This window comes from Ranitomeya imitator, chromosome 1 (genome assembly GCF_032444005.1).
Source record: "Ranitomeya imitator isolate aRanImi1 chromosome 1, aRanImi1.pri, whole genome shotgun sequence".
NCBI lineage: Eukaryota > Metazoa > Chordata > Amphibia > Anura > Dendrobatidae > Ranitomeya > Ranitomeya imitator.
Window position 1 is genome coordinate 772,519,928 of NC_091282.1, and position 26,396 is coordinate 772,546,323.

Here is a 26,396-nt window from a genome sequence, read left to right on the forward strand (position 1 = left end):
GGGGGGTCTCTGTATATGGGGAAGTCTGCATATAACTGCGGTCTTCGGGGGTCTCTTGATATGGAGGAATCTGTATATAACTGTGTAGTGTTCGGGGGTCTCTGGATATGGAGGAATCTGTATATAACTGTGTGGTGTTCGGGGGGTCTCTGTATATGGGGGAATCTATATAACTGGGGTGTTCGGGGGTCTCTGGATATGGGGGAATCTGTATATAACTGTGGTGTTCGGGGGGTCTCTGGACATGGGGGAATCTATATAACTGTGGGGTGTTCGGAGGTCTCTGAATATGTGGTGTCTGTATATAACTGCGGTGTTCAGGGGTCTCGAGTATGGGGAAGTCTGTATATAACTGAGGTGTTCGGGGTCTGAATATGGGGGCGTCAGTAAACAAATATGTAAATAACAATCGGGTGTTCTGGGCGTCTGCGCAGAACTTGGAGTCACATGATGTGGGGGCGTGACCATATTGACATCACTGCGTTTAGTACGTGCGTCCTCATGCTGCTCTCACCCGGAAGAGATCACGTCACACCGGAATTGGGATGGTAGTATTATTGTTTCGGCAGGAAGCACGTGCAGAGTTGTCAGAAGTGACGGAGCGGAGCCCGAGGCGGCGACGAATCCGGGAGCGTGTGACGTGTGCGATGTGCTTGTGATACGTGCAGAAGTCACAGGCAAGTGAGAAACATGCGCCGTCACAGAAGGGTTAATGGTCTATTATCAATTCACAACATACAAAGTAACTGAATAAAAACGGAAATGTGATTCCCATCAGCATCTGGTGAATGCCCTTCGCCTCCATCATCATCTGGTGACCGCCCGTCACATCCTTCATCAGTATCTGGTGACCGCCCGTCACATCCTTCATCAGTATCTGGTGACCGCCCGTCGCCTCCATCATCAGTATCTGGTGACTGCCCGTCACATCCTTCATCAGTATCTGGTGACTGCCCGTCGCCTCCATCATCAGTATCTGGTGACTGCCCGTCACATCCTTCATCAGTATCTGGTGACTGCCCGTCGCCTCCATCATCAGTATCTGGTGACTGCCCGTCGCCTCCATCATCAGTATCTGGTGACTGCCCGTCACATCCTTCATCAGTATCTGGTGACTGCCCGTCACCTCCATCATCAGTATCCGATGACCACCCGTCACCTCCATCATCAGTATCTGATAACCGCCCGTCACATCCTTCATCAGTATCTGGTGACTGCCCGTCACCTCCATCATCAGTATCCGATGACCGCCTGTCACCTCCATCATCAGTATCTGATAACCGCCCGTCACATCCATCATCGGTATCCGGTGACCGCCCGTCACCTCCATCATCAGTATCTGATAACCGCCCGTCACATCCATCATCGGTATCCGGTGACCGCCCATCATCAGTATCTGCTGACCGCCTGTCAACTCCATCATCAGTATCTGCTGACCGCCCATCGCATCCATCATGGAGGCGATGGGCGGTCACCGGATACCGATGATGGAGGCGATGGGCGGTCACCAGATACTGATGATGGATGTAACGGGCGGTTATCAGATACTGATGATGGAGGCGACATGCAGTCACCAGATACTGATGATGGAGGCGACAGGCGGTCACCAGATACTGATGATGGAGGCGACGGGCGGTCACCAGATACTGATGATGGAGGCGACGGGCGGTCACCAGATACTGATGATGGAGGCGACGGGCGGTCACCAGATACTGATGATGGAGGCGACGGGCGGTCACCAGATACTGATGATGGAGGCGACGGGCGGTCACCAGATACTGATGATGGAGGCGACGGGCGGTCACCAGATACTGATGATGGAGGCGACGGGCGGTCACCAGATACTGATGATGGAGGCGACGGGCGGTCACCAGATACTGATGATGGAGGCGACGGGCGGTCACTAGATACTGATGGGATTTACATTTCTCTTCAGTCACTTTTTATTTTATGAATTGATAATAAACTATTAACCTTTCTGTGTCTGAAGCTTCTGACTCGGCCGCATTTATTCTGTATCTAACACTTCTGCACAGCACTGTATGTGACGTGTGTGTATGTTCTACATTAAAGGGAAAAAATAGGCCCCGCCCACCTTAGCATTAAATTTATGCCCAAATATGCTTTGTGGCCAATATACAAGCACTCACATATACGTACACGATGCAGCGCACTGTGACTAAGGAATACATGAACTCCAATATTGCTGCAAATGTTAAAAACACAAAAGTACGTAGCTTTTTTTGATCAAAGAGTGCAAAAGCCTCCAACCCCCTGCAGGGCTCATCTTCTTATCCACCTATATTACCCACATTTAGGTTTTCATTGCGAGCTATGTCTGGTTTCCTTTCACTCTCCATTCACAAGGGGCACTTTTGGCACATGCAGAGGTAGGATATTTAGTGGTTAGGGACCATCCATATTAGAAAAGCATCTTGACATGATTGAAGGCTTTTTAGATTTTTGATAAAAAAGTACCTTTACATTATTAACGTTTCCAGGAATATTGGGGTTAATGTATTCATTAGTCGCAGTGTGCTGACGCATCGTGTTTGTGTGTGTGTGTATATACAGCGAGTGAAAGAAGTGTTGAAGACGTCACCAATTTCCTAAGTAAATCTATTGGTAAAGGTGCTGTTGACCTGAAATTTTCCTCAGATGTCAGTAGCAACCCATCTAATCCACACAGGAAAGAAGTCACCATAAATGTCCATAAATTATGTGTAATAATGAGAACTGACACTGGGAAAAGTACTGAACACGTTACTGATATTTAATTAATACTTTGTTGATGATGAAGCTTCCAGACGCCTCCTGTATGGAGAAACTAGTCTCAGGCATTGCTCAGGTGTGACTTCGGCCCATATTTCCAGACAAACACTCTTCACATCCTGAAGCTTCCGTGGCTCCTTCTATAAACTCTGTGCTTTAGTTCCTTCCATATATTTTCTCTTGGATTCGGGTTCGGTGATTGGCTCGGCCATTGTAGCAGCTTTATTTTCGGTCTCTGACGCCAATTCAGAGTTTCCTCGGCTTTGTGTTTGGGATCATTGTCTTGCTGAAATGTCCACCCTTGTTTCACCTTCATCATCCTGGTAGATGGCAGCAGATTTTTATCAGGAATGTCTCTGTACGATTGTCCATTCTTCCTTCCTTCAAGTATATGATGTTAACCAGTGCCGTGTGCTGGAATACAGCCCCACACCATGATGTTCCCAGCTCCACACCACTGCGGGTATGACGTTTTTGCGGTGATATACAGTGCGTTCTGGCCTCCAAACACAGTGTGTATTATGGCAAAGAGTTCAATGTTGGTCTAATCTGACCGGACTATATTCTCCAGTATTTCACAGGCTTGTCTAAATGTTGTTGAGCAAACTGTAAATGCCCTTATGAAGATCATTGGAGATATAATTCCATGCCAATCATTTGTATCCTATTTGGCATGGGATTATAAAAACCACTACAGCTACAAGAAGCCAGGTAGTATAGCTGTGTTTGGTCTTAACGCGTAGCAGGAGCCTGACCGGATCCGATAGCCACAGAACCACTGCCCTAGGACGGTCCAGAAAGGAGTTATGATCTTTCATAGGTTTTGGAGAATTAGTTTCAAACCTCCAGGGGAGGGGAATAAGGACCATCCTGTGGGTGAAAAAGGGTGTGACCAACCAAGGGATTAAATGCTCCTGCAGTGCTTGGGCTAGTACTTTTTCTTTGGGGAGGTCGCAATGACATATCGGGTGGGGAGAAGTCAAGGAACAGAGGGGACCATAAGCCTCCCATGTGGCAGCCTTTCCACTGCAAGTCAGACCTTTCATCTACTGGTAACTTCACCTGCGTTCAACAGACAGCAGTGAACATACACTGCTAGTTCCGGATTGTGTGCACCTGACCTGATAGATTTGAGCCTGTGTCAGGACAAAACCAGTTTTTTTGCTCCTCTCTTTCTTCATGTGTTCAGTACTTTTCCTTGTGTCATTATTACGTATACAGTAATTTGTGGACATTTATGGTGATTTCTTTCCTGTGTGGATTGGATGGGTTGTTGTTACCGATATCTCAGGAGAATTTCATAACAATAGCATCTTTACAAATAGATTTTCTTAGAAAATTGGTGACGTGTTCATATTTATTTAACCCGCTGTATGACGTGTGTGTGTGTGTGTGCTCGATGCGTGACGTGTGTGTGCATGATAACTTGCTCGATTTTATGATTATTTTGTGTTAGATGTGCACACCATCATTTGTTTGGTCTCTTCTCTCCTCTATTTACAGTCTGTCATCCAGACTAGGTGTTGCACCCTATTTATCCATGACGTTTCATTGAGAATTGATAGTGCAGCCTGATCTCTCTCTTGTATGTGTGTATGTGTGCAATGCATGACGTGTGTGCGCATGATGTGTGCAATGCATGGCGAGACGTGCATGCGCTATACGTGGCGTGTATGGGTGACATTGCAGCGTCTCCTATTCCTGCCGCTGTCACTCACTCTCCTCTGTTTTTCTCTTTAGCCCCTGTACCGCTGGCAGGAAGGGAACCATGGACAGTGTAGAGCGCCCAACCAGTGGAGAGGTCCTGGGGTCATCTCCACAGGGTGTTCATGAGGAGGTGGATAAGACCCCCAAAGAACTGCGGTTGGAGCCCTCATCTAAACCTATAGAGGACGGCACGTGGCAGAAGGATTCGGCAGTGCTGGAATCGATGCTGCACAACAAGGAAGATGGCAAGTGGGGGATGGGAGAGCTGGAGCAGACCCTCCCTCAGCCGGTGATGTACCATGGTCAGTGTGGGCACGCGAGGGCAGGCCGTGTGGGTGACTTGTGTGGACTCATCCTCTTCTCCTGTGTGATCAGAGCTCCTGTGGCGGGACTGGCAGAACCTGTGTGGACCCCCTCTTCCTGATGAGCAGCAGTTTGACTTTGCTGTCCTGTCATACAACATCCTGTCTCAGGACCTGGTGGATCAGAACCCCCAGCTGTACCTGCACTGCAGCCCCTTAATCCTGCACTGGGACTACCGCTGGCCCAACATTCTCCAGGAGCTGCAGCACTGGGAGGCCGACGTAAGTCAGCGGAGGAAGCGGGACCCCCAATGATGACTATCCACTGAGTGGGATGGTGGTTACCGTGCGGGTCTGGGTTGTTCTTCCCCCTATCCTGCTGTACATGCCCTGCATATACTGCCCCTTGCTGGTTCTCTGTGTTTATCTCTGCTTTTTCGCAGATCCTCTGTCTTCAGGAGGTGCAGAGCGATCATTATCGGGAGCAGGTGGAGCCAAGCCTCCGCGCACTGGGTAATGTGTCCTGGCTGCTTGGTGTGAGGCTCAGGAGTGTGGTGCAATGTGATGCTGACGGGCACTATGTCTCCCTCTGCAGGTTACAGCTGTCACTACAAGCGGCGCACAGGCAGGAAGACTGATGGCTGCTGCACTTGCTTCAAAGCTGAACGCTTCACGCTGCTGGCCGAGAATCATGTTGAATTTTTCCGTCCCGCAATTGATGTCTTAAACCGCGACAATGTGGGACTGGTGCTACTGCTGCAGCCGAGGCTTCCTGAAGGGACACAAGATGGCCGTGCTGCTCCTCCCCCGCTGTGTGTGGCCAATACCCATCTCCTATACAATCCACGGAGAGGTGACATTAAACTGGCACAGCTGGCACTTCTCCTGGCAGAGGTGGAAAAACTATCTCGCACTCTTGATGGTTCTCACTGCCCAATAATACTGTGCGGAGATCTGAACGCCACCCCAGACTCTCTGCTCTACCAGCTGCTGCACAACGGGGTCCTCAGCTACCGTGGTCTGCCTGCCTGGAAGGTGTCAGGACAGGAGCGCTACTGCACAACCCCCAATCCAAGGCTCCTGTCCTCCCCACTGTGGCCAGACTTTCTGGGCATCAATGGCCGCTGTCAGTATATCACTCACCCGGCAGCAGAGAAGGGTAAGGCTGCATTCACAGATGACGGGTGCAGAACGTCCTCGGTAATGCGAGGCTGTGTCCGATGACGACGGGTGTAGAACATCCTCGGTAATGCAAGGCCGTGTCAGATGATGGCGGGTACAGAACATCCTTGGTAATGCGACGCCGTGTCAGATGATGGCAGGTGCAAGGCGGCACTGGGGACAGATTGCAGAACTTGATGCTGGTCTAATAAAGAGTACATGAACCTGCAAGAAAGGGGTTCTGGGACCAATGTGGAGATTGGGGCCGCTTGTGTCGCTGACCTCTGTAAAAGGGATGGGGGCTTGGGCCACTCGTGTCACTTCCTCTATAAGAGGGATGTGGGCTTGGGCTGCTCGTGTCAATGGCTCTGAGAGGGATGGGAGCTCGGGCCTCTCGTGTCACTGACTTCTGTGAGAGGGATGGGGGCACAGGCCTCTCATGTCGCTGACCTTTGTGAGAGGGATGGGGGCTCGGGCTGCTCGTGTCGCTGCCTCTGTGAGAGTGATGGGGGCTTGGGCTGCTTGTGTCACTTCCTCTATGAGAGGGATGGGGGCTCAGTCCGCTCGTGTCGCTGCATCTGTGAGAGGGATGGGGGCTCAGGCCGCTCGTCTCAATGCCTCTGTGAGAGGGATGGGGGCTCAGGCCGCTCGTGTCACTGACATCTGTGAGAGGGATGGGGGCTCGGGCCACTCGTGTCACTGCCTCTGTGAGAGGGATGGGGGCACAGGCCTCGTGTCGTTGACCTTTGTGAGGGATGGGGGGTCGGGCTGCTCGTGTCGCTGCCTCTGTGAGAGTGATGGGGGCTTGGGCTGCTCGTGTCACTTCCTCTATGAGAGGGATGGGGGCTCAGGCTGCTCGTGTCAATGCCTCTGTGAGAGGGATGGGGGCTCAGGCCGCTCGTGTCACTTCCTCTATGAGAGGGATGGGGGCTCAGGACACTCGTGTCACTGCCTCTGTGAGAGGGATGGGGCCTCGGGCCGCTCATGTCACTGACATCTGTGAGAGGGATGGGGGCTCAGGCCGCTTGTGTCAATGCCTCTGTGAGAGGGATGGGGGCTCAGGCCGCTTATGTCAATGCCTCTGTGAGAGGGATGGGGGCTCAGGCCGCTCGTGTCACTTCCTCTATGAGAGGGATGGGGGCTCAGGCCGCTCGTGTCACTGACATCTGCGAGAGGGATGGGGGCTCGGGCCACTCGTGTCACTGCCTCTGTGAGGGATGGGGGCTCTGGCTTCTCATGTCACTTCCTCTATAAGAGGGACGGGGGCTCGGGACGCTCGTGTCAATTCCTCTATGAGAGGGATGGGGGCTCAGGCCGCTCGTGTCACTGACATCTGCGAGAGGGATGGGGGCTCGGGCCACTCGTGTCACTGCCTCTGTGAGGGATGGGGGCTCTGGCTTCTCATGTCACTTCCTCTATAAGAGGGACGGGGGCTCGGGACGCTCGTGTCAATTCCTCTATAAGAGGGATGGGGCTCGGGCCGCTTGTCGCTGCCTCTGTGACAGGGATGGGGGCTCGGGCCGCTTGTGTCACTGACCTCTGTGAGAAGGATGGGGGCTCGGGCCGCTTGTCACTGACCTCTGTGAGAAGGATGGGGGCTCGGGCCGCTTGTGTCACTGACCTCTGTGAGAAGGATGGGGGCTCGGGCCGCTTGTGTCACTGACCTCTGTGAGAAGGATGGGGGCTCAGGCCGCTTGTGTCGCAGCCTCTGAGGGATGGGGGCTCGGGCTGCTCATGTCACTTCCTCTATAAGAAAGACGGGGGCTCGGGCCGCTTGTGTAGTTGCCTCTGTGAGTGGGATGGGGGCATGGGCCCCTCGTGTCACTTCCTCTATAAGAGGGATGGGGGCTTGGGCCGCTCGTGTAGTTGCCTCTGTGAGAGGGATCTGAGCTGGGGCTGCTTATTACTGAACTCTCTTTTCCTGCTGTAGACAGACAGACATACAGTCGTCAGCGCCTCCTGGAGCTTCGTTACTGTGACTGTGCCTTGCAGAGACCTGAGCGACTGATCCTGATAAAGGGTGTGACTGACAATTACCCAGGTAGGGTGAGTGGTGTCTGCTCTGCACTCCGCCCCATTTGCTTCGTGCTCCGCAACGTGTGCTTCATGCACTCCGCCTCCTCGCTCATCTCGTCTTTGTCTCCTAGATCCATGCAGGGAGCTGGCACACGACCAGGTGGACAATGGAGTGCCATCATTCAGGTACTAAGTGTGAGCTGCCTGCCATCAAGGTGGGACAGTAACAATACCGGGGGACGAGTATGACTATCCTTTAGTTGCAGATCCCTGTCCATCACAGCTAGAGCTGCATTCCCAATTCTGCTGTCTTTCAGAACATTGAAGGGATTGGCCAGGATAGATGAACTACAGGCTGCCATCAGGACTGTGACTGCAGCTCTGGATGTGACTAGAGTCTCTAATGGAGCAGCGGTGTGAGGGGCCTTTATCTGAGTGTTTTCCCCCGCAGATCACAGCCCCTGTTGCTGGAGCACAGTCTGGACCTCACCTCTGTGTACACCCACTTTCTGCCGGCCAAAGGTCGCTTTGAAGTCACGACGATGCCGCTGGGCATGGGCAGCGTGGTGGACTACATTTTCTATTCGGCGGAGCCCATTCCAGTGTGTGGCATGAAGCACGGTGAGCGCTTAGTACATCGTCCACCATGTTTGCCGCATGGTGCCAGCCTCACACGTGTCTTGTATCTTTCAGGTCTGAGATTCTATAAGGACGCTCAGCTGAAGCTTCTGGGGCGGCTGTGTCTTCTGTCCGAGGAGGATTTGTGGGCGGCGCAGGGTCTCCCCAACCCCTTCTGTTGCTCCGATCACTTGTGTCTTCTGGCGCGGTTCAGTCTGGATCTGTCAGCAGGGGCCACGCAGCATTCTGGAGCAGCTGCTCCCTCCCCACAGGACTCGGCGCTTTTGTAAGTTTTAGGATTTACTATTGTCCAGCATTTTACATAGCAGAGTTACTCTCTGGGGGTCTACAGCGCCGCCGGCCGGAGCAGGGGCTGTACATAGTGTATGGGAAGCCATGTTAATTCTGGATTGTGTGAGAATGTGGCTCGCCAATAAACAGAAGAGACCAGATGGGCTGCACTCCTGCCGTTACCCCCATGAACCAACGCCAGATGAGGCCGCGCTCAGATTATACCTTTTATTAGGGAAGAAAAAGTGCTGGGAAAAATGAGGTGACAAATGTGTGACACCACGGCGTTAAGGTGAGAGCAGGGCCGGGCCCTGATAAGCTGGCACATGTGGCTATGTGATAAGGCAATCTGCAAAGGGTTAATACTGACTTGTAGCCCCTTGCTCAGTAATGGTCACTCCGTCACTAAATAATGCACGAGGAGTCGGATCAGGGCGCCCCATGGATTCTCTGGGTGGAGAACGTCCAGGTAGAGGTAAGAAGATCATCTGCCCATCCGGCGCTGTCCCTCACACCCGGATTTGGTAGCTGCTGAGGTCTGGTAAGGTCTTGGGGTCCACAGATTTTTCTCCTGAAGGCCTAAAAAACAGACCAGAATCCCAATGTCAGGAACATCTGGTACAGCTCCACCAGCACTACAGTCCCTGTACCACGCACCATCACGACTGCCCAGTGGTTAAGCTGGCCAGGCAGTGGTCCATTAATAACCTCATCAGCCAGGCTGAGCGCTGACTATGGGCACAGAACGATCAGTAATGGGGCTCCTGCACCTTTAACCTTTTGTGTGGTCTGCTTCTCTGTCTCTCCCCAATGCTTCGCACTGTAGCTTTGCTTCATTAGGGCAGAGCTATGAGCCGCAGCTCTGGGAAGTACGGCGCTATGTCATGTTGGAGCCATGTTGCTGACCGCCTTGTGCAGCAGTTCTGGCCCATAGTGCCATGGTTTTGGACTGCCTCTATCTCTGGTGCAGCCGCCACCTTTAGAGCCAGGATCTGGTGCAGGCAGCAGCTTTGGGTATGTGCAGGGGGCATTATCAGCGAGTGTTCGCACAATCTCACCACCACCTGTTTGGACCCATTAATGACATCCAGCAACTATGGAAAGAAAGGCAGCACCTTACCGTCTCTCTGGCCGCTCCCTGCGCTGTGGGCTCGCCTGTCCTCTCTGTGGGGATGGGGTGACTTCTCTTCTTCGCTCTTTTGGTGGTGAAGGGGGACCCTTAATTATCTATGAAGAAAGAGACATTTGTAAATGAGAAAAGGCCGGGCCCTGCTGGATGTCTCCACCTTTCCGACTTTACCCTGAGTCTCATGTCTCTGCTGTGCCGCTCCAGCTCCCGGCGCAGCCCATCTGCACCCAGTTCCTCCACGTCCAGCACCGAGTGCTTCCATTCTATCTGCTCCACACTGTGTGGGTCATGTGACACATATGGACCAATCTTTATCTTCTTGAGCATGTGCCAGCAGCGAGCATACGCTTCCTGGAAATCTACCATCAGATCATTCAAAGTCCTGTGCCGAAGAGGCTTGTACATGAGATCTTCCCTGCGACTGATGCCAATAGCTCCAAAGTGTCCGCCCCAGTGAAGTCCCAGCACAATGTGTCGGAAACAGCCGCCTGCAAATTGAGTCTTGAAGCTAACAGGGAAGCGCTCGAGGCCGGAGATATGATTTGTCAAATATCTGGCGATGAGAGCTCAGGGAAACAGTGGAGATGTCTGATCAGCAAAAATCTTTACAGACAGATGAACCCAGAATTGAAGCGCAAGGGTTAAACAGCTGCATCCATCTACAAATAAAAGGACTAAGCGCCAATGTCAGCCTCGCAGAGTCTCCTACATTGAGTGTGGTGCCAACATCAGCCTCGCAAAGTCTCCTACATTAAGTGTGGCGCCAACGTAAGCCTCGGGGAGTCTCCTATTCACCTACACTGAGCGCTTCACCAACAATCCTCGGGGAGTCTCCTATTCACCTACACTGAGCACTTCACCAACATAATCCTCGGGGAGTCTCCTGTTATAATCCGGTGACCTTGGAGCAGCATGAAAACTTTCACTAGAGTAGGTTGTAACTATACTGACTGCAAATCCTGATCTTAACACCGCAACTAGAAGTAGCTGTGGGGTGTACCTAACAAACCCTAGACACCTCGTGACAACCGGAGGACTAGATACCCCTATAGATGGAAATAGGAATACTACCTTGCCTCAGAGCAGAACCCCAAAGGATAAGCAGCCCCCCACAAATATTGGCTGTGAGTAGGAGAGGAAAGACAAACACAGGCAGAAAACAGGATTTAGCACGAGGCCACTCTAGCTAAAATAGGAAAGGATAGAACAGAGTCCTGTGCGGTCAGTATTAAAACCCTTCCAAAAATATCCACAGCAGATTATACAAAAAATTCCTCCATCTAACTAAAGACGTGGAACGTATATCTGCAACTCCAGAGACTCCTACACACAGAGCAGGAATACAATAAAAAAACAAGCACACAGCTTGTGTGCCATAGAAAAAGAAACAGACACTTATCTTTGCTGAATTGGCAGCTAAGCAGGAGAAGCCAGACAGAGATCCAACACTTCCCAAGAAACATTGACAACTGGCAAGGACTAATGAGTCCTGCAAACCTAAATACCCCAGTCAGAATTGCAATCAGCAGATACACCTGTCCAGGACTGCAGGCCAGGGACAACTGCATTACCACCTACAACCACCGGAGGGAGCCCAAAAGCAGAATTCACAACAGTCTCCTACTCACCTTCACAGAGCACTTCGCCAACGTAAGCTCACGGAGCTTCAATCTACTAACCTACACTGAGCGCTGCCACAATGTAAGTCGTGCTGAGTTTCCTGCTCACCTACAGTGAGCATGGCAGCAACATAAGCCTTGCGGAGCCTCCATCTACTAACCTACCCTGAGTGCTGCGTCAATGGGAGCCTCCTCATCTACACTGAGCGCTGCGCTAACATAATCCTCGAGGACACTCCATCTACTAATCTACTGTGAGCGTTTCACCAATCTAAGCTACTTACCTACACTGACCATGGTGCCAACGCAAGTCTTTGCGAAGCCTCCATCTAATCACACTGAGGATTGCGCCAACTTAAGCCTTGTGGAGTCTCCATCTACTAACCTACACAGCGCTGCGCCAACCTAAGCCTTAAGGAATCTCCTACTTACCTACACTGAGCGCTTTACCAATGTAAGCCTCACGGAGCCTCCCTCTACTAACCTACACTGAGAGCTGCACCAACGTAAGCCTCCCATAGTCTCCATCTACTAACCTACACTGAGCGTTGCGCCAACGTAAGCCTCCCGGAGTCTCCATCTACTAACCTACACTGAGCACTTCAACATAAACCTCACGGAGCCTTCATCTACTAACCTACACTGAGCGCTTCAACGTAAGCCTCGCTGAGTTTCCTACTCGCCTACACTGAGCGTTGCGTCAACGTAAGCCTCGTGGAGCCTCCTACTCATCTACACTGAGCTCTGCGCCAACATAAGCCTTGAAGACACTTCATCTACTAATCTACAGTGGGCGTTTCACCAACGTAAGACTTGCAGAGCCTCCATCTACTTACCTGCACTGAACACTGTGCCAACGTAAGTCTTTATGAAGCCCCATCTATTTGCCTACACGGAGCATGGTGCAAATGTCAGCCTTGCGGGGCCTACCAGCCTACACTGAGCGCTTCGCCAATGTAAGCCTCGTGTAGCCTCCATCTCGCTTACAATAAGTGCTACACCAACGAGACTTGCAGAACCTCAATTCAATGAGTGCTACGCCAACGTAAGCTTCACAGAGCCTCCCACACTGAGTGCTATGCCAATGTAAGCCTCGCAAGGTCTCCCATCTACTGACGTACACTGAGTGTATCTCTAACCTTATGTTGCAGAAGTTTGGATTCTGCTCTGGATGTGATGTTTTCTACCCTTGATATATGGTATAAGTTTGCGTCTGGAAGGATACAGGCCCAGAATCACGGCCTCCAGGCACTTGATCGGCAGAGCCTCCTTGGTCATCTCTTTGGCCAGGTCCATAAGCCTGTGAAAGAGAGAAGACAAAGTCTGTCACCTCCTTTCCACCATGATGGGAAGATTCCAGCACACAGGGGAAGGGGATGTGTCTAAGACCACCTAATGCTGCTCCCTTAACCCCATGTTCCCCGATTACCATTTTGCTGTCCCATCATTTCATAGGTGTGGTTCTGTACCCCAATATCTAATCAGCTGACACTGGATTCAAGACAGGGCATGCGCAATGCGACAGCCAAACGTTACCGTCAGCGTTTCTCACCCGGTGAGTGGCCGTGTCTTCTTGATTTCAAAGAACTGGGTCCCTGTGTGATTGTATCTGAGCCAAGAGTTAAGGTCAGAGGTCAGAAGTCTCTTGGCCCTTGGAGACGCTATGAGGAAGATCCTCGCCCCCAGAGTCCACCAGATGTTTGCTATGGACAAAAGGAGGAAAATTCTCTAGGATGTCAGTAATCGATGGCGTGTGACGTCTCCGCTTTCATCAGAGCTTTACAAGATTTTTAAGAGGAAAGAAATCTGCTCTCATCACACAAAATTGCCATCGATCACATCAAACATCCACCAGTACAGTCATATCGATCACACCACCACCAGTACTATGTTAGTCACATCATCCATCTTTCACACCACCACCAGGACCGTGCAGCCCACGGGTCACATCGATCACTGGGACTGTTCCGCTTACCGGTCACATGACCACAAAACCCAATGTTCACACCACCACCACCGCCCACTAATCACAGCACCAAGTATCCACTGGGACCATCGATCACATTGCCAGGGGTGCTGTTCAATAACCGGTCACATCACCAAGCATCTACCAGGACCATATAGCTCACTGGTCATATCGATTACACCGCCACCGAGACTGCCACCCACCAATCACACCACTACCGGGAATGTGCCAGCCACCGGTCACATGACCACATCATCCAGTATATCGCTTTAATCCACTCATAAAAGTCTGGGATGAGGTAGAATGGGGTAAAGGATACTGCAACTCTCGGATGTAGCGCTGCACAGCCTCCACCCGTTCTGGCACAGAGGCTCCGGACGTCAGCGCTGGCACTGCTGGGATTGGCAACTGTGGATGTGGAAAGTAGAATTAGATAACCTAGACACTTCCTGAAAGTAGGGCCTCAGATTTTTCCCCACTAGGACCCTTACCCGAGGCAGATCCACAGCGCTCCGTATCAGCCTGACAAGATTCTCCCCATCAGGGTGAGTCCGTGCCACGTACCCCCACATCCGTTCCCATGTGGGCTCATCTATGGGAAGACCGCTCTTATTCACATAAAATGGGACCCCTCCATCCTCATCATCAGCCCCGTTTTGAAGTCCCTCAGACATTCCTACTCCACACGACAGTCAGCAGGTACTAGACAAACCCTGGCAGGCCTGCGGCCCCCGCATATCACTCCCTGATTCCCGTTCCAGGGCCCCAAAGCAACTTGGAACTGTCGACTTTCCACAGCCGTTCATACCTGGAGCCTGAAAACTGCAGCCCCCCAATACAAGGACACAAAGCAGATCCCCTACACAGCAGAGTCCCTAATCCTGAGACCTATCACACGGCAGACCCCCCTAATCCTGAGACCCCTTAAAAGGCAGACCCCCTAAACCTGAGACCCCTCACAAGGCAGACCCCCTAATCCTGAGACCCCTCACACGGCAGACACTGTAATCCTGAGACCCCTCACACGGCAGACCCCTTATCCTGAGACCCCTCTCACGGCAGACCCCCTAATCCTGAGACCCCTCACACGGCAGACCCCCCACACGGCAGACCCCCTAATCCTGAGACCCCTCACACGGCAGACCCCCCACAGCAGACCCCCCTTATCCTGAGACCCCTCACACGGCAGACCCCCCTTATCCTGAGACCCCTCTCACGACAGACCCCCTAATCCTGAGACCCCTCACACGGCAGACCCCTTATCCTGAGACCCCCCACACGGCAGACCCCCCTTATCCTGAGACCCCTCACACGGCAGACCCCCCTTATCCTGAGACCCCTCTCACGGCAGACCCCCTAATCCTGAGACCCCTCACACGGCAGACCCCTTATCCTGAGACCCCTCTCACGGCAGACCCCCCCTTATCCTGAGACCCCTCTCACGGCAGACCCCCTAATCCTGAGACCCCTCTCACGGCAGACCCCCCCCCTTATCCTGAGACCCCTCTCACGGCAGACCCCCTAATCCTGAGACCCCTCACACGGCAGACCCCTTATCCTGAGACCCCTCTCACGACAGTCCCCCTAATCCTGAGACCCCTCACGGCAGACACCCGTATCCTGAGACCTCTCACATGGCAGAACCCCCGTATCCTGAGACCTCACATTGAAGACCCCTCGAGGCCCCTCACAGGGCAGACTCCCTAATGCTGAGACCCTCACAGGGTAGACCCCCTAATCCTGAGACCCCTTACACGGCAGACCTCTCTAATGCTGAGACCCTCACACAGACCCCCTAGTGCTGAAAGCATCACACAGCAGACCCCTAATATTGAGACCCTCCTAACGCTCAGACCGCTCACACAGCAGAGTCTCTAATCCCGGGACCCCTCTCAGGGCAGTCTCCTCCGGTCCTGGTTCCGGCCCCGTCGCTCTGTGGCTCCGCGATTCCCGGGTCCCTGACACAAAGCCCCTGCTCTCCTGGAGGAGCCGCCCTGTCACAGCTAGAGCATCATTAACCCTTGAGATGCTATGGGTTCCGTTATCTCCAGCAGCTCTAAAGAGGTACCCAGAAACGACAGTGTTAATATCAGGAACCAATCACAGAGCATTTCGTCATGAAGCTACGTCCAATCAAGCGCTGACTGAGAGAGTAGAGGGCGGAGCTAACCAGGAACTGACGGGGTCACGTTATGGTTGAGCCTAGAGTGTATGGGCTCCTTCCAGGTCCTGACTGCAGCCCATACACTCTAGCCGGCTCACTACTGAAGATGCTAGAGTGTATGGGCTCCTTCCAGGTCACCTGACTTCAGCCCATACAGTCTAGCCGGCTCACTGTGAAGATGCTAGAGTGTATGGGCTCCTTCCAGGTCCTGACTGCAGCCCATACAGTGTAGCTGGCTCAGTACTGAAGATGCTAAACTGTATCCCTCTATAATTTGTAAAGCGCTGCGGAATATGTTGGCGCTATATAAATAAAAATTATTATTATTATTATTATGGGCTCCTTCCAGGTGCCTGACTGCAGCCCATACATTGTAGCCGGCTCACTACTGAAGATGCTAGAGTGTATGGGCTGCAGTCAGGTATATATTCTTGAAGATAGCAGACTATGTGTTGCTGCCTGGCCCTGACTGCAGCCCATACATGACACTAGAATGTATGTGCTCCTTCAAGGTATAAATTATTAAAACCAGCAGAATATATGGGCTCCTGCCAGGTCCTGACTGCAGCCCATACAGTCTAGTCAGCTCACTGGTGAAGACACTAGACTGTATGGGCTCCTGTCAGGTATATAGTATGGTAGATATAGACTGTACGGGCTCCTGTCAGGTGTATAGTATGGTAGATATAGACTGTACGGGCTCCTGTCAGGTATATAGTATGGTAGATATAGACTGTACGGGCTCCTGTCAGGTATATAGTATGGTAGATATAGACTGTACGGGCTCCTGTCAGGTATATAGTATGGTAGATATAGACTGTACGGGCTCCTGTCAGGTATATATTATTGTAGATACAGACTGTACAGGCTCCTGTCAGGTGTATATTATTGTAGATACAGACTGTACGGGCTCCTGTCAGGTGTATATTATTGTAGATACAGACTGTACGGGCTCCTGTCAGGTATATAGTATGGTAGATCTAGACTGTACGGACTCCTGTCAGGTATATAGTATTGTAGATATAGACTGTACGGGCTCCTGTCAGGTATATATTATTGTAGATATAGACTGTATGGGCTCCTGTCAGGTATATATTATTGTAGATATAGACTGTACGGGCTCCTGTCAGGTATATAGTATGGTAGATACAGACTGTATGGGCTCCTGTCAGGTCTATATTATTGTAGATACAGACTGTACGGGCTCCTGTCAGGTATATAGTATGGTAGATCTAGACTGTACGGACTCCTGTCAGGTATATAGTATTGTAGATATAGACTGTACGGGCTCCTGTCAGGTATATATTATTGTAGATATAGACTGTATGGGCTCCTGTCAGGTATATATTATTGTAGATATAGACTGTACGGGCTCCTGTCAGGTATATAGTATGGTAGATACAGACTGTATGGGCTCCTGTCAGGTCTATATTATTGTAGATACAGACTGTATGGGCTCCTGTCAGGTCTATAGTATGGTAGATACAGACTGTACAGGCTCCTGTCAGGTATATATTATTGTAGATATAGACTGTACGGGCTCCTGTCAGGTATATATTATTGTAGATATAGACTGTACGGGCTCCTGTCAGGTATATAGTATTGTAGATATAGACTGTACGGGCTCCTGTCAGGTATATAGTATGGTAGATATAGACTGTACGGGCTCCTGTCAGGTGTATAGTATGGTAGATACAGACTGTACGGGCTCCTGTCAGGTATATATTATTGTAGATATGGACTGTATGGGCTCCTGTCAGGTATATAGTATTGTAGATACAGACTGTACGGGCTCCTGTCAGGTGTATATTATTGTAGATATAGACTGTACGGGCTCCTGTCAGGTGTATAGTATGGTAGATACAGACTGTACGGGCTCCTGTCAGGTATATAGTATGGTAGATACAGACTGTATGGGCTCCTGTCAGGTATATATTATTGTAGATATAGACTGTACGGGCTCCTGTCAGGTGTATATTATTGTAGATACAGACTGTACGGGCTCCTGTCAGGTATATAGTATGGTAGATACAGACTGTACGGGCTCCTGTCAGGTATATATTATTGTAGATACAGACTGTACAGGCTCCTGTCAGGTATATATTATTGTAGATACAGACTGTATGGGCTCCTGTCAGGTCTATAGTATGGTAGATACAGACTGTACGGGCTCCTGTCAGGTATATATTATTGTAGATATGGACTGTACGGGCTCCTGTCAGGTATATAGTATTGTAGATATAGACTGTACGGGCTCCTGTCAGGTATATAGTATGGTAGATATAGACTGTACGGGCTCCTGTCAGGTGTATAGTATGGTAGATACAGACTGTACGGGCTCCTGTCAGGTATATAGTATGGTAGATACAGACTGTACGGGCTCCTGTCAGGTATATAGTATGGTAGATATAGACTGTACGGGCTCCTGTCAGGTATATAGTATGGTAGATATAGACTGTACGGGCTCCTGTCAGGTATATAGTATTGTAGATATAGACTGTACGGGCTCCTGTCAGGTATATATTATTGTAGATACAGACTGTACAGGCTCCTGTCAGGTGTATATTATTGTAGATACAGACTGTACGGGCTCCTGTCAGGTGTATATTATTGTAGATACAGACTGTACGGGCTCCTGTCAGGTATATAGTATGGTAGATCTAGACTGTACGGACTCCTGTCAGGTATATAGTATTGTAGATATAGACTGTACGGGCTCCTGTCAGGTATATATTATTGTAGATATAGACTGTATGGGCTCCTGTCAGGTATATATTATTGTAGATATAGACTGTACGGGCTCCTGTCAGGTATATAGTATGGTAGATACAGACTGTATGGGCTCCTGTCAGGTCTATATTATTGTAGATACAGACTGTATGGGCTCCTGTCAGGTCTATAGTATGGTAGATACAGACTGTACAGGCTCCTGTCAGGTATATATTATTGTAGATATAGACTGTACGGGCTCCTGTCAGGTATATATTATTGTAGATATAGACTGTACGGGCTCCTGTCAGGTATATAGTATTGTAGATATAGACTGTACGGGCTCCTGTCAGGTATATAGTATGGTAGATATAGACTGTACGGGCTCCTGTCAGGTGTATAGTATGGTAGATACAGACTGTACGGGCTCCTGTCAGGTATATATTATTGTAGATATGGACTGTATGGGCTCCTGTCAGGTATATAGTATTGTAGATACAGACTGTACGGGCTCCTGTCAGGTGTATATTATTGTAGATATAGACTGTACGGGCTCCTGTCAGGTGTATAGTATGGTAGATACAGACTGTACGGGCTCCTGTCAGGTATATAGTATGGTAGATACAGACTGTATGGGCTCCTGTCAGGTATATATTATTGTAGATATAGACTGTACGGGCTCCTGTCAGGTGTATATTATTGTAGATACAGACTGTACGGGCTCCTGTCAGGTATATAGTATGGTAGATACAGACTGTACGGGCTCCTGTCAGGTATATATTATTGTAGATACAGACTGTACAGGCTCCTGTCAGGTATATATTATTGTAGATACAGACTGTATGGGCTCCTGTCAGGTCTATAGTATGGTAGATACAGACTGTACGGGCTCCTGTCAGGTATATATTATTGTAGATATGGACTGTACGGGCTCCTGTCAGGTATATAGTATTGTAGATATAGACTGTACGGGCTCCTGTCAGGTATATAGTATGGTAGATATAGACTGTACGGGCTCCTGTCAGGTGTATAGTATGGTAGATACAGACTGTACGGGCTCCTGTCAGGTATATAGTATGGTAGATACAGACTGTACGGGCTCCTGTCAGGTATATATTATTGTAGATACAGACTGTATGGGCTCCTGTCAGGTATATAGTATTGTAGATACAGACTGTACGGGCTCCTGTCAGGTGTATATTATTGTAGATATAGACTGTACGGGCTCCTGTCAGGTGTATAGTATGGTAGATACAGACTGTACGGGCTCCTGTCAGGTATATAGTATGGTAGATACAGACTGTATGGGCTCCTGTCAGGTATATATTATTGTAGATATAGACTGTACGGGCTCCTGTCAGGTGTATATTATTGTAGATACAGACTGTACGGGCTCCTGTCAGGTATATAGTATGGTAGATACAGACTGTACGGGCTCCTGTCAGGTATATATTATTGTAGATACAGACTGTACTATGGTAGATACAGACTGTACGGGCTCCTGTCAGGTATATATTATTGTAGATACAGACTGTACGGGCTCCTGTCAGGTATATATTATTGTAGATATAGACTGTATGGGCTCCTGTCAGGTATATATTATTGTAGATATAGACTGTATGGGCTCCTGTCAGGTATATATTATTGTAGATATAGACTGTACGGGCCCCTGTCAGGTATATATTATTGTAGATACAGACTGTACGGGCTCCTGTCAGGTGTATATTATTGTAGATACAGACTGTACGGGCTCCTGTCAGGTATATAGTATGGTAGATATAGACTGTACGGGCTCCTGTCAGGTATATAGTATTGTAGATACAGACTGTACAGGCTCCTGTCAGGTGTATATTATTGTAGATACAGACTGTACGGGCTCCTGTCAGGTATATAGTATGGTAGATACAGACTGTACGGGCTCCTGTCAGGTATATATTATTGTAGATACAGACTGTACGGGCTCCTGTCAGGTATATATTATTGTAGATACAGACTGTATGGGCTCCTGTCAGGTATATATTATTGTAAATACAGACTGTACGGGCTCCTGTCAGGTATATATTATTGTAGATACAGACTGTACAGGCTCCTGTCAGGTATATATTATTGTAGATACGGACTGTACGGGCTCCTGTCAGGTATATAGTATGGTAGATACAGACTGTACGGGCTCCTGTCAGGTATATAGTATGGTAGATACAGACTGTACGGGCTCCTGTCAGGTATATATTATTGTAGATATAGACTGTACGGGCTCCTGTCAGGTGTATATTATTGTAGATACAGACTGTACGGGCTCCTGTCAGGTCTATATTATTGTAGATACAGACTGTACGGGCTCCTGTCAGGTATATAGTATGGTAGATACAGACTGTACGGGCTCCTGTCAGGTATATATTATTGTAGATACAGACTGTACGGGCTCCTGTCAGGTATATATTATTGTAGATATAGACTGTATGGGCTCCTGTCAGGTATATATTATTGTAGATATAGACTGTATGGGCTCCTGTCAGGTATATATTATTGTAGATATAGACTGTACGGGCCCCTGTCAGGTATATATTATTGTAGATACAGACTGTACGGGCTCCTGTCAGGTGTATATTATTGTAGATACAGACTGTACGGGCTCCTGTCAGGTATATAGTATGGTAGATATAGACTGTACGGGCTCCTGTCAGGTATATAGTATTGTAGATACAGACTGTACAGGCTCCTGTCAGGTGTATATTATTGTAGATACAGACTGTACGGGCTCCTGTCAGGTATATAGTATGGTAGATACAGACTGTACGGGCTCCTGTCAGGTATATATTATTGTAGATACAGACTGTACGGGCTCCTGTCAGGTATATATTATTGTAGATAGACTGTATGGGCTCCTGTCAGGTATATATTATTGTAGATATAGACTGTACGGGCTCCTGTCAGGTATATATTATTGTAGATATAGACTGTACGGGCTCCTGTCAGGTATATATTATTGTAGATATAGACTGTATGGGCTCCTGTCAGGTATATAGTATTGTAGATATAGACTGTACGGGCTCCTGTCAGGTGTATATTATTGTAGATATAGACTGTACGGGCTCCTGTCAGGAATATAGTATGGTAGATATAGACTGTACGGGCTCCTGTCAGGTGTATATTATTGTAGATACAGACTGTACGGGCTCCTGTCAGGTATATAGTATGGTAGATACAGACTGTACGGGCTCCTGTCAGGTATATATTATTGTAGATACAGACTGTACGGGCTCCTGTCAGGTATATATTATTGTAGATATAGACTGTATGGGCTCCTGTCAGGTATATATTATTGTAGATATAGACTGTATGGGCTCCTGTCAGGTATATATTATTGTAGATATAGACTGTACGGGCCCCTGTCAGGTATATATTATTGTAGATACAGACTGTACGGGCTCCTGTCAGGTATATATTATTGTAGATACAGACTGTACGGGCTCCTGTCAGGTATATAGTATGGTAGATATAGACTGTACGGGCTCCTGTCAGGTATATAGTATTGTAGATACAGACTGTACAGGCTCCTGTCAGGTGTATATTATTGTAGATACAGACTGTACGGGCTCCTGTCAGGTATATAGTATGGTAGATACAGACTGTACGGGCTCCTGTCAGGTATATATTATTGTAGATACAGACTGTACGGGCTCCTGTCAGGTATATATTATTGTAGATACAGACTGTACGGGCTCCTGTCAGGTATATAGTATGGTAGATACAGACTGTACGGGCTCCTGTCAGGTATATAGTATTGTAGATATAGACTGTACGGGCTCCTGTCAGGTATATATTATTGTAGATATAGACTGTACGGGCCCCTGTCAGGTATATAGTATGGTAGATACAGGCTGTACGGGCTCCTGTCAGGTATATAGTATGGTAGATACAGACTGTACGGGCCCCTGTCAGGTATATATTATTGTAGATACAGACTGTACGGGCTCCTGTCAGGTGTATATTATTGTAGATACAGACTGTACGGGCTCCTGTCAGGTATATAGTATGGTAGATATAGACTGTACGGGCTCCTGTCAGGTATATAGTATTGTAGATACAGACTGTACGGGCTCCTGTCAGGTGTATATTATTGTAGATACAGACTGTACGGGCTCCTGTCAGGTATATATTATTGTAGATACAGACTGTACGGGCTCCTGTCAGGTATATATTATTGTAGATACAGACTGTACGGGCTCCTGTCAGGTATATAGTATGGTAGATACAGACTGTACGGGCTCCTGTCAGGTATATAGTATTGTAGATACAGACTGTACGGGCTCCTGTCAGGTGTATATTATTGTAGATACAGACTGTACGGGCTCCTGTCAGGTATATATTATTGTAGATACAGACTGTACAGGCTCCTGTCAGGTATATATTACTGTAGATATAGACTGTACGGGCTCCTGTCAGGTATATATTAATGATGGTATCAGAATGTATGGGCCCCTGTCAGGTATATATTACTGATGATATCAGAATGTATGGGCCCCTGTCAGGTATATATTATTGATGATATCAGAATGTATGGGCCCCTGTCAGGTATATATTACTGATGATATCAGAATGTATGGGCCCCTGTCAGGTATATATTATTGATGATATCAGAATGTATGGGCCCCTGTCAGGTATATATTACTGATGATATCAGAATGTATGGGCCCCTGTCAGGTATATATGCTGCGATTGTTCTCGTATGCCGATTCGGCATGAAAAAATAATCACAGATGTGATCTGCCCCATAGATTAACACTGGTCCGAGTGCCATGCGATGTTTTCTCACATAGCGCTCGTCCGTATTCTACGCTAGTGTGACCCCGGCCTTAAACTTATGAAGAGACACAGACCACCTGCAGCTCAGCCTTCATCAATATTTAAATTACAAGTTTTTCACCATCCAAAAAATGCTATTTTTTACCTAGTTCCATAGGTTTCTTAAAGGGAACCTGTCACCAGGTTTTCCCCATATATAGTACCACCAGAACCTATATGCCTTTATACACACCCTTCTACAGTGCTGTACCGTACATACCGTATATACTCGAGTATAAGGCGAGATTTTCAGCCCACTTTTTTGGGCTGAAAGTGACCCTCTCGGCTTATACTCAAGTCATTGTCGGCGGGGGAGGGGGAGCGGCGGCTGTCACATACTCACCTGCTCCCGGCGCGGTCCCTGCATGTCCGATGGTCTCCGGGCAGCTCTTCCTTTGTTCAACGGTCACGTGGAACCGCTCATTAATGAATATGGATGCATATTCATTACTTTAATGAGCTGTTCATGACAGCTGAACATAGGAAGACGCTGCCGACTCCCGGAGACCATCTGACAGTGAGAAGCTGCCACGGACCGCGTCGGGAGCAGGTGAGTATGATGGGGGAGGTGAGCATTGCGCGATATTCACCTCTCCCCTTTCCACAGCTGCGGGCCGCTCTGTCCTCTGGCTGTGACTGTTTAGGTCAGAGGGCACGATGACGTAATTAGTGTGCGCGCCGCCCTCTGCCTGAACAGTCAGTGCAGAGGATGGAAGACAGAGCAGCGCGCAGCAGTGGAAAGTGCGGGGGGCCTGAGCGAAGAGAGGCGAGTATGTGTTTTTATTTTATTTTATTCGCAGCAACAGCAAATGGGGCATAATGTGTGGAGCATCTCATGGGGCATAATCTATGGAGTAAAATCTATGGAGCATCTTATGGGGCCATCAACCTTTATGCAGCATTGTATGGGGCAAAAGTTTCTATGAAGCATCTTATGGGGCCATTATTAACATTTGTGCAGCATTATATGGGGCATATTTTAATATGGAGCATCTTATGGGGCTATCATAAACTTTATGGAGCATTATATGGGGCTCCTCATTCAATATGGATATTCAAAAACACAACCTACTGATGTCTCAATTAATTTTACTTTTATTGGTATCTATTTTTATTTTTGACATTTACCAGTAGCTGCTGCATTTTCCACCCTAAGGCTTATACTTGAGTCATTAAGTTTTCCCAGTTTTTTGTGGCAAAATTAGGGGGGGTGGTCGGCTTCTACTCGAGTATATACGGTATGTCCCTAAGCCAATGTGCATAATGTAAATAACTTCTTATACTCACCTATGGGGTGGTCCGGTGTTATGTTTGGCGCTGGTCTTCATCCGGCACAGTCCTTCCCGTGGATGATGTGTTCTACATCATCCACACAACCTCCCTCATCACGCTTCTGTGCAGGAACACTTCTCTGCCGAGCACAAAGCAAAGTACTGCAACGGGCAGAAAGAAGTGCGATGCACAGGAGCACGATGGAAGACACCGTGTGGATGACATAGGACGCGTCATCGACTCAAAGAAAGAAGGACGGTGATAGAAGAGGAGAAGGCCCCGGATTAAGACTAGCAAAGCCCATTGTATGGGGCTAGGCAAGTCTTAAGGGCATACAGATAGTGGTTGTGCTTTATAAAATGCTGTATATAAGGGTATACAGGCAGTGGGCCTACTATATATACACAGCATTCTAGAATGCTGTATATAAAGGCATATAGATAGTGGTCGTACTTTATGTGGAGGTTTGGGGACAGAAACAATGATTGAATACCCTGTAGTAAGTGAACGGCTACAGTGCAAGAAAATAAAGGGTACTTAGTTAACACTTTTTTGGGGGCCTGAGAAAGGAGTCAGAAAAGAGCATCGGGGCGGACGCGCTGCTGTGAATGTCAGTGTCTATATCTAGCACGGCATAATTTTCATAACCAGCAGAGGGAAAGCTGACAGCTGATGTTAATATTCTGGAAAGGAGCCAATAACCATAAAGGTTCCCAGGCTATTAATATCAGCTCACAGCTGTTTGCTTAGCCTTTACTGGCTATTTTACAGTGGGACACAAAATATTGACATGGGGTCCCCCTATAAAAGCTGTAGGCTGATATTAATAGTCTGTGAAGAGGCCATGGATATTGGCAGCCCCAGAGGCTAAAAACCATCAGCTCTCAGCCATCCCAGAAATGGCGCATCTTATAGATCTGCCAATTCTGGTACTTAGCCTCGCTCTTCCCACTTGCCCTGTAGCAGTGGAGCTCAGATTTGTGGGGTTGATGTCACCATTTTATTGTCAAGTAACATCAAGCCCACAGGTTAGTAATGGAGAGGCATCTATCAGACACCTCTCCATTAGTAAGCTGGCCTACTGTCACCTTACAATACAAAGGTGACATTAACCCCTTATTACCCCATATGCCACCGCTACAGGGCAGTGAGAACAGAGGCTGAGTGCCAGAATTGGCGCATCTTACAGATGCACTTTTTCTGGGGTGGCAATAACCATGGTCCCTCTCTAGGCTATAATATCTGTCCTCAGTCACTGACTTTCCCTCTGTGGCACAGAAAATTGTGTGGGAGCCCACGCCAGTTTTTTCAGTGAAAACATTTTTATTAACCCCTTTACCCCCAAGGGTGGTTTGCACGTCAATGACCAGGCCAATTTTTACAATTCTGACCACTGTCCCTTTATGAGGTTATAACTCCGAAACGCTTCAACGGATCCTGGTGATTCTGACATTGTTTTCTCGTGACATATTGTACTTCATGATAGTGGTAAAATTTCTTTGATAGTACCTGCGTTTATTTGTGAAAAAAACGGAAATTTGGCGAAAATTTTGAAAATTTCGCAATTTTCAAACTTTGAATTTTTATGCAATTAAATCACAGAGATATGTCACACAAAATACTTAATAAGTAACATTTCCCACATGTCTCCTTTACATCAGCATAATTTTGGAACCAATTTTTTTTTTTGTTAGGGAGTTATAAGGGTTAAAAGTTGACCAGCAATTTCTCATTTTTACAACACCATTTTTTTTTAGGGACCACGTCTCATTTGAAGTCATTTTGAGGGGTCTATATGATAGAAAATGCCCAAGTGTGACACCAT

General features: G+C 48.5%; 2 protein-coding genes across 4 annotated transcripts; one reads left to right on the plus strand and one right to left on the minus strand.

The window, feature by feature from the left end:
• The first annotated feature begins 481 nt into the window (after positions 1-481).
• ANGEL1 (angel homolog 1) lies at positions 482-9,028 on the plus strand. 2 transcript variants are annotated; one of them, XM_069736024.1, is made up of 9 exons: positions 482-548; positions 4,513-4,781; positions 4,855-5,063; positions 5,225-5,294; positions 5,377-5,940; positions 7,873-7,983; positions 8,090-8,144; positions 8,410-8,579; positions 8,652-9,028. In XM_069736024.1, exons 1-9 carry the CDS (start codon positions 502-504, stop codon positions 8,864-8,866), a joined length of 1,710 nt encoding a protein of 569 aa, XP_069592125.1. In that variant the 5' UTR covers positions 482-501; the 3' UTR covers positions 8,867-9,028. The 2 variants fall into 2 exon arrangements, with proteins under 2 accessions (XP_069592125.1, XP_069592134.1); XM_069736033.1 differs by having other exon boundaries at positions 521-677.
• Positions 9,029-9,081: 53 nt separating this feature from the next.
• VASH1 (vasohibin 1) lies at positions 9,082-15,577 on the minus strand. 2 transcript variants are annotated; one of them, XM_069736055.1, is made up of 8 exons: positions 15,444-15,577; positions 14,073-14,173; positions 13,901-13,989; positions 13,168-13,224; positions 12,841-12,915; positions 10,168-10,549; positions 9,988-10,094; positions 9,082-9,446 (listed from the first exon to the last, which is right to left on the minus strand). In XM_069736055.1, the coding sequence occupies exons 2-8, from the start codon at positions 14,151-14,153 to the stop codon at positions 9,377-9,379; spliced, it is 861 nt and encodes a 286-aa protein (XP_069592156.1). In that variant the 5' UTR covers positions 14,154-14,173; positions 15,444-15,577; the 3' UTR covers positions 9,082-9,376. The 2 variants fall into 2 exon arrangements, with proteins under 2 accessions (XP_069592156.1, XP_069592148.1); XM_069736047.1 differs by lacking the exon at positions 15,444-15,577 and having other exon boundaries at positions 14,073-15,102.
• Between the last annotated feature and the right edge of the window lie 10,819 nt (positions 15,578-26,396).

Bases quoted from the DNA above. Each gene is read 5' to 3' on its own strand.
- VASH1 (XM_069736047.1), bottom strand. From the start codon at position 14,255: ATGTCTGAGGGACTTCAAAACGGGGCTGATGATGAGGATGGAGGGGTC. The intron at 13,990-14,072 runs GTAAGGGTCCTA...CCACATCCACAG, and splicing joins GCGCTGTGGATCTGCCTCGG to TTGCCAATCCCAGCAGTGCC. The intron at 12,916-13,167 runs GTGAGAAACGCT...TCTCTTTCACAG, and splicing joins AAGACACGGCCACTCACCGG to GCTTATGGACCTGGCCAAAG.
- ANGEL1 (XM_069736024.1), top strand. From the start codon at position 502: ATGCTGCTCTCACCCGGAAGAGATCACGTCACACCGGAATTGGGATG. The intron at 5,064-5,224 runs GTAAGTCAGCGG...GCTTTTTCGCAG, and splicing joins TGCAGCACTGGGAGGCCGAC to ATCCTCTGTCTTCAGGAGGT. The intron at 5,941-7,872 runs GTAAGGCTGCAT...TTCCTGCTGTAG, and splicing joins TCACCCGGCAGCAGAGAAGG to ACAGACAGACATACAGTCGT.